We start from the raw sequence: 8,250 nt of genomic DNA, 5'->3' as shown, positions 1-8,250 counted from the left end.
ACGCTCTTGTGCGGTGTACCACTCAGCACCTGGCAACCAGTGACATCACTGGTTGTCAGGAGCTGGGTGGGACACCGGACAGAGCGTCATAGGTCTGCATACGGTTGCGTCACTCTCGTGCACCGACACCATTACTCGTCAGGTAGAAAAAAGTCTACAAGGGACACCGCTGGCTTTAGGGAGTCAAACAACTGAAATCCAGGTCTGCACCTGTACGTGGGAGCAAACTAACCGTAAGACACAATGCAGTGTAACCCTAAAGCTGGATGTACTTGCATCACTAGTGCTGGAGCAATCTAGGTGGTAGCTAGGCCTAGTGTACAAGAAGGAAGGTAAATCTGCACTGAGCCCTGCGGTTTATTTGAATGAATTGGAGGATTCTCTTATGTTTTATTAACCAATGATGATCACACTGCAGATTACAATTGCCTCATGGGGTGACGTACGGAGCTGAAGCTCATGGCCTGAAGGTACATGATAACTGGCCCATAGCTATACCCATAGCTCTGGAACTGATTTGTAACGTTCAGTGCTCATACTGAATACATTACATAACCTGAAAAGTTTATGGTTTTAAAAGCGCCAAGGACAATCCTTACCCCTCCTTGGGAAGAAATCGTAAGCACATATGCAAGGTGCAGCCTCAAAAACAGTCAAGGGTACTGGAACATCTAAAAAAGGTACACAAAAGAAGAGGCGCCTTTCCTGGTGCAATATCATTTAATCCAAAAAGACAGGCATAAAGGTGAATTGACAGGTACTCACTATGTTGAAGATAAAAACAAGCCGTTGGACAATATGACCAGAGCAATAAAAAGATCCGGATAGCGTGTCCTGTATAAAGCACTGCTGTGTCGACGCGTTTCCGGGGCACGCCCCCTTCATCAGGACGTAATGCCAGTCTCCTCCCTGCTGTAGCTTAAGAATGGGCTGCTCAGACGTGATAGGGTCAAGTAGTAGAGGCTGATTGGACGGGGGCTGGGGATGTATGGTATCAAAGACGGCAGGCAATAACAACCTTGTGTCTGACACCAAACTCGCGGCCAATCAGAGCTGTTAAAAACCGATAACTATAATGACATAGATCGGATCTACCATGAATACTGGCATATAGCAGCAGTCTGCCCTATGTAAAATCGTATAATCGTAAAATCGATTTTACATAGGGCAGACTGCTGCTATATGCCAGTATTCATGGTAGATCCGATCTATGTCATTATAGTTATCGGTTTTTAACAGCTCTGATTGGCCGCGAGTTTGGTGTCAGACACAAGGTTGTTATTGCCTGCCGTCTTTGATACCATACATCCCCAGCCCCCGTCCAATCAGCCTCTACTACTTGACCCTATCACGTCTGAGCAGCCCATTCTTAAGCTACAGCAGGGAGGAGACTGGCATTACGTCCTGATGAAGGGGGCGTGCCCCGGAAACGCGTCGACACAGCAGTGCTTTATACAGGACACGCTATCCGGATCTTTTTATTGCTCTGGTCATATTGTCCAACGGCTTGTTTTTATCTTCAACATAGTGAGTACCTGTCAATTCACCTTTATGCCTGTCTTTTTGGATTAAATGATATTGCACCAGGAAAGGCGCCTCTTCTTTTGTGTACATTACATAACCTGATATAAGTACACCGGTGATTTAAAAAAAATATAGTATTATATTAGAACCTGGGCGTGGTATGAGAAGGCCTCCATGTCTAGGTACGGAGTGTGTAATAACCCTCTATATTATAATACAGGTGTAATACAAGGAGGATCCAGTCTCTTGTCATATGTCATACATGTAATAATCATGTATACTATAACTGCTGAGCTGGGCCAGGCGTGCTCCAGTCTCCGCCCGGATGGCGTTGCGTTTCGGAAGGTCAGCTGTTTCTCGCTCTTCTCCTCAGGACAAAGTCGAAATTGGCGGAGGTGTTCATGGCGTAGTATACATTGGCCGTGTCCGGGATGGTCAGTTCTGCAGAGCGGGTACAAGGACTGGGAGTCAGATCATAAAACAAGCCAATAAAAGACATGACCACAGACCCAATTCACAACGCTATCACCCGAGGGCAAGGAGATTTATTTCAGCCATGTGACTTTAAATTGGAAATCTTCATATGACCATAGAAAGTGGTTCACCATAAGGTCAGAGACAAATGCCCGACACGCCAGTGGCACCATCAGGAAGGCCTATACAGGGTGTGGGGGTCAAATCTCTTCAAAAGTTGATATGACAAAGATCCACAAACTCCACATCTCTACTCACTGGAAGCAGCCACACATTTTAATACCAGCTCTCTATATTGTGGGAACATTACCCAGTTGTGTACATTAGGTGCCCATAAACCTGATTGAAGTAGTCCGGGTATATGAAGCAGCAGGGGCGTAACTAGAAATCACAGGGCCCCATAGCAAAAAATCTTGTATGGGGCCCTGTGATTCCTACTTACGCTCCTTGCAGAGCCCACCTGAGATCCCACACAGCCCACCTGAGAGTGACCGTCACTAAGCCCTGCCGCCTCCTCCTCCACTGCCGACGCCGGCCCCCCACCTCCTCCTGCGCTGCCGACACCGAGCCCAGCCTCCTTCACCTCCGTTGCTGGCTGTCACTGACTTGGGAACGCGCCGCTGCACAGATCACTGACAGGTTGTTCCTCCTCACAGCCGCAAGTGACAGCCAGCAGCCTGCGATGCCATATCGACCCAGGCGGCCCACACGGCATCAGGGGGATGTTCTGGCCGGGCCCCCCTGTGCCCCAGGCCCCATTGCGGCTGCCTGGGTCACCATGGTGATTGTTCCACCACTGTGTGGCAGGCCCTGTCCTTCTGCGCTGCTGCTTCAACCCCCCTCCCTGTATCTGCCAGCAGATCCCAGGCTGTCAAAATGTTGCTCTGTAAATACAGCTGCCATTCTGAACTGCCGATTTCCATAAATGAGCCTCGTGACACAGTGTTTATAAAGATGCTTTGTACCGGAAACATACTTATAGGGGTCTATTCATAAACTATCCACAGGGCAAACGGGGTTTATGAATAGACCCCTATAAGTATGAAGTACAATGTACCCCTATAAGTATGAATCTGGTACAAAGCCCTGTGAATATCTAATAACATATGTGCCGATATATACCAAAACAAACATTCTTCAGTTGTTTCTTTACAAGGAAGGTACTTTTTCCATGCAATACCAAATTGTGGCCACTAGATGGTGCTGAGGAGCCTAGAATATATATACTTCCTACGCTGCTTTAGTGGACATAATGTGATATTACCTGAAAACATTTGAATATTAATTGCACTTGTAAAGAAAATAACTAGAGAACATTCGTTTTGACATATATTTGCAAATGTTCACAGATATTTCCAGCTGTGCTTTAACTACAGATCCCAACACGCCTCTGCCCCTGGGAGTCATGCCTGTAACTGTCAGTCTTGCAATGCCTCATGGGACTTGTAGTTCCACAACAGCTGGGGGGTTGGAGTTGCCCACCCCTGCCATAGGCCCATAGCAGAATTGTAAAACTTGCTTTTGTGAATACAGGGTGTACAGGGGTGAGGACAATATACAACACAAAATACAACGCTCGTCTTCAGGACTTCTCTAGAGTCTCTCCCATCCTCTGGAACTCTTTGCCCCAAACTGTCCGACTATCTCCCACTATCCCACCTCAAACTAACCACTGAAATATCACGTTCTCAAATAATTCATCCCCACACAGCTACCTCCTCATGTATCACTTGCCCCTCCTTTTAGATTAGAGGCCCTCAGGGGCAGGGCCCTCCTTACCATCTTGTCTTGAATTGTATTGTGATTGTAATGTCAGCCTTTTATTGTAAAGCGCTGCGCAAACTGTTGGCGCTATATAAATCCTGAATAATAATAATAACACATGCCCTTTTTTTCTGCGCTGTGAGGCCCATAGAAGTCTATGGCAATGCATCAAAACACATCTAATCTGCGTTTCGAAGCGCAGGCAACCTGTAACAAGGAGCCTTGGTCAATGGCTGTTGACTTTATCCACTCCAAATCCTAAATTAAAAAATGAACTGGAAACATACATCAGCGCACCTCTACAATGCATGTCAACACACAAGGAAATACAGGTTGATGCGTTACAACGCACCTGCCTAATGCTACACAAATAGACAAAACGCACCACTGCACACACATATAGAGCTACAGGGGCTCACAATCTGCTTTAGCTAACAAAACAAGATGGAAAAGGGAAAAAAGAAATCAGGAAGTTGTACAGCTAGGAGGAGGATGACTGATGACAATATAGATATTATTATTTGTGCTTATGTAGAGCCCGTTGTATGACCACCCGAGACTTGTCCTGACTGGTGAGCTGAAGAGGAACAATAAATGATTAATAATATAAATATATTGACATTTTATGTATTATTTATATACAGGGCTCGAAAAATTTTAGGGTGTCTCACCAGTCAGTCAAAAATTCCACCAGTCAGCAAGAACGGACTATAGCCATGCAATTTATGTTAACATTTTTTAGGGACAGATAGAGCTTTCTTTTGGTGGTATATAATCAGCACTGGGGGGGGGGGGGGGTTATTTTTTACTATAGAATGAAGAAAAAAACTTAAATTTTTTTGGGAAAAAATGTTTCCCTCCGTTATGTTAAAAAACATTTATTCCGCCCACAAAATCGCAAACAACGACCACACCCAAAATTGTCCATAGGCGACGCTTTAAACGCTTTTACTGCTCATTAGTTTAGTGTTATCAGTGATTAATGGCCCTAAAATTATTGCTCACACTCCGACGTTCGCGGTGATATGTAACATGTGTGGCGCGATAGGCGCAATCGTTGTTTTCACATGTAGGCGCGCCTGACGCATGTTTGCGTGTGTATGTGGGGGGTGGGAGATTTATTAAAAAAATGGTGTTTATTTTTTTTATGCTTCTTTCATTTTTTTATTACTGTTTTCTTTTTTTTTTATACACTTAACTTTATTGCTATCACATAGGGGGATAAGAAGCTCCCTATGTGATAGCCAATTTACATGGCCAAGACCCCTAATGTCACCTAGGGACCCCCAGAAAAGCTGATGAAGCAGAGATCTGCTTCAACAGCTTCTGTAGCTGGGGATGACAGCTGAATGTGGAAGTGATGTAATATACATCACTTCCTGCATTCGGGGACCGGAGAGGAGATCATCAATGCCAAGATTTATTTTTATATTATTTGTAGCTGAGGATTTTGCCCTTTGCAGTAAGCATGGTTCAGAAAGTGATGGGGCAAAGGCCAACCATACGCTTGGTTACTTTCAGGCGACTTTGGACCAACCGTGAATTGAACATTCGATCAAAGTAGCCTGGATCCCAGCAGCAGGCCACCAATTAGCAGGGCTGGGCTGAGGGGTAGGCAGAAGAGGAGACCGCCTTGGACTGGGTCAGCAGAGCCTGCACCCTATGCTGCTAAGGTAGTTCACATTTCATGGCGAGGGGCACACTTTGGTCTTTTGGCCTTGTCTCAGAACTGCACATGGGTTTGATCTATCACCTGAATTGGATGGATCGCACTGGGCTATAAACTGACACCTTCAATACAGGTTATCAAAATCGGAAAAAAAGGTGACAACTTCCTCGCAAGCAATCAGGTTCTCCTGCCGGGCTTGATCGAGGCAATTTCTGTGCCATCTCCATGCAGTTGATGGAAACCTCTAAGTTCCATATTCAATCACTCGGAGTTTCAGCTTCAGCTGGGTAGAAAGTGGTTGAAATTGGCGGAAAGCTTGCATCTGTGTGTCCATCTTTAGAATGTGCCGCTTTGGATGTGGGAAAGTCTAAGCTCACCTCTATGTATGTAATATTTTCTTGGTTCTAACTGCAGGCCATGTACAGTGCAGCTCACTCAGGAAAGAAGAGGCATACGCAGGGATGTCTGATGGCTTTGTTTTACCAAAAAGGACAGCCGATTAAGAAAATGCAAATAAAAAAATGGGAATGAATGAGTTCGGGGTGATTTATAAAATGTAAGCACAGAGAACGTGAAGAAGATTCACTACACATTATGGCCAATAGTTGGAGCCGTGGAGCATAAGAAATTCCTCTGCTCCTCGGCTCCATCTAGTGGCCATAATAAATTGTGACTGTCATTCCCATAGCTGTTCTCCATGCAAACGGTTTATAAATCACGCCCTTACTGTTGGCCTCGGGCTTGCGTGTAGTTCTTCTTACCAGTATACTCTTGTACAAATTCCCATGCGTGTTCTCCATGCTGACCCGGATAATACACAGGTCAGCGATTTGCTGGTTGTAGACCGGGAGTGATGGGGAGACTGGGGAACGGGGTGAAGAGACAGATCGGTGAGCTTCTTCTCGTCCCGGAGTGATGGGCGGAGTCAGAGCTTCCTGTGTGCTTCCTCTGTCCTGTAACAATCAAAACGCAATGATAGAACAGTGACACAAGGTTAGCCGCCATATACAGAATGACATCACAGATACCCAGTTCCTGAGTTCCATACCATACGCACTCACCTTATTGGTGGCCGTCTCTGTAGGACACAAAGCCGCTATAAGCCCTTCATCGATCTCACAGCTGCTGCAGGATCCTGACGGAGACACTCGATCCCCATTCATCTTAGGGCTAAACACTTCAGAACCTAGTAACAAGCTGTGCGGAAAAGAGAAGACGTGCATAACAAGGGATTCATAAAACAGCCGCACAATTCAGGACGGCAGATAAGGGGGTGAGTGGGCCCAGTGAGCGGACGGGACATAAGGGGGTTAGTGGGCCCAGTGAGCGGACGGGACATAAGGGGGTTAGTGGGCCCAGTGAGATGACAGGAGCTAAAAGGGTGAGTGGGCCCAGTGAGAGGACGAGGCGTAAGAGGGTATGTGGGCCCAGTGAGAGAACGGATATAAGAGGGTATGTGGGCCCAGTGAGAGAACGATATAAGGGGGTAAGTGGGCCAGTGAGAGTACGGGACATAAGGGGGTAAGTGGGCCCAGTGAGAGGACGGGACATGAGGTGAGTGGACCCAGTGAGAGGACGGGACATAAGGGGGTGAGTGGGCCCAGTGAGAGGACGGGACATAAGAGGGTGAGTGGGCCCAGTGAGAGGGCGGGACATAAGAGGGTGAGTGGGCCCAGTGAGAGTCCAGTTTGTGGCTCAGACGAGCAAATGCTTAGCTAATGCTTGTTGTATAAAACCAACCCATCTGAAGGAGTGCAGGACGAACCTGCTTGGACTGTTCCTGGGTGTCCCTGTCTCCTTCATGATATATATACACACATGTAACACACACACACACACACACATGTAACACACATGGACACATAACACATGATATACATACATACACACACACACACACACACACACACACACACACACACACACACACACACAGAGAGAGAACTTACGAGCTGAACCTCTTGGTCAGTTTCCTGCGGATACGCGGAGAGTTGGGACAGGAATCCGCGGGTGGCTCTATAGTGCGAGAAATTCTGTAGCTGTGCAGGGAGCAAAAATGGTGAGAAAATTCCCCCTCACATCATGAAAACACTTTTATATGATTGTTTTATTTATTACAATGTACAGTGACCGCACTCTTCTATGATGCTCAGTCTGACCACACTCTTCTATAATGCTCAGTGTGACCGCACTTTTCTGTAATGCTCAGTGTGACCGCACTTTCTATGATGCTCAGTGTGACCGCACTTTTCTATAATGCTCAGTGTGACCGCACTTTTCTATCATGCTCAGTGTGACCGCACTTTTCTATAATGCTCAGTGTGACCGCACTTTTCTATAATGCTCAGTGTGACAGCACTTTCTATGATGCTCAGTGTGACCGCACTCTTCTATGCTGCTCAGTGTGACCGCACTTTTCTATGATGCTCAGTGTGACCGCACTTTTCTATGATGCTCAGTGTGACCACACTTTTCTATGATGCTCAGTGTGACCGCACTTTTCTATGATGCTCAGTGTGACCGCACTCTTCTATGATGCTCAGTGTGACCGCACTTTTCTATGATGCTCAGTGTGACCACACTTCTCCATCTTTCCTTTCTCTAGCACTGCACATACCGTACCTGGGAGATAACAGATTCCGCAGCAAAGCATTATGAGTGATAATGTCAAATGAAAGTCAGAAATGATCCTTTTAGATTTGGATAGAGCGGGGAGGGGATAGAGAATCTATTAGAGATAGAGATGCACCGATACATCGGCAAAATGCCCGAAAGTGCCATTTTTCTGCCGATACAGCGGGCGCATCCGTTCTTTCTCT

General features: G+C 46.3%; 1 protein-coding gene across 1 annotated transcript in view; it reads right to left on the bottom strand.

Moving 5' to 3' along the window:
- Positions 1-444: 444 nt before the first annotated feature.
- RGL3 (ral guanine nucleotide dissociation stimulator like 3) overlaps positions 445-8,250 on the bottom strand; it is a 50,963-nt gene continuing 43,157 nt past the window's right edge. Inside the window, exons 15-21 of the mRNA XM_018571745.1 lie at positions 7,381-7,470; positions 6,493-6,628; positions 6,193-6,384; positions 4,282-4,339; positions 3,951-4,007; positions 1,623-1,965; positions 445-556 (exon numbers count right to left, since the gene is read on the bottom strand). Of these exons, the coding sequence (XP_018427247.1) occupies positions 1,871-1,965; positions 3,951-4,007; positions 4,282-4,339; positions 6,193-6,384; positions 6,493-6,628; positions 7,381-7,470 (628 nt within the window). The 3' untranslated portion in view covers positions 445-556; positions 1,623-1,870. The remainder of the gene's footprint in view (positions 557-1,622; positions 1,966-3,950; positions 4,008-4,281; positions 4,340-6,192; positions 6,385-6,492; positions 6,629-7,380; positions 7,471-8,250) is intronic.

Source organism: Nanorana parkeri, unplaced genomic scaffold (genome assembly GCF_000935625.1).
Source record: "Nanorana parkeri isolate BGI_ZX_2015 unplaced genomic scaffold, ASM93562v1 scaffold1825, whole genome shotgun sequence".
Classification (NCBI taxonomy): domain Eukaryota; kingdom Metazoa; phylum Chordata; class Amphibia; order Anura; family Dicroglossidae; genus Nanorana; species Nanorana parkeri.
Note: the sequence above shows the minus strand (reverse complement) of the source record. Positions and strands in the feature narration are given on the sequence as shown.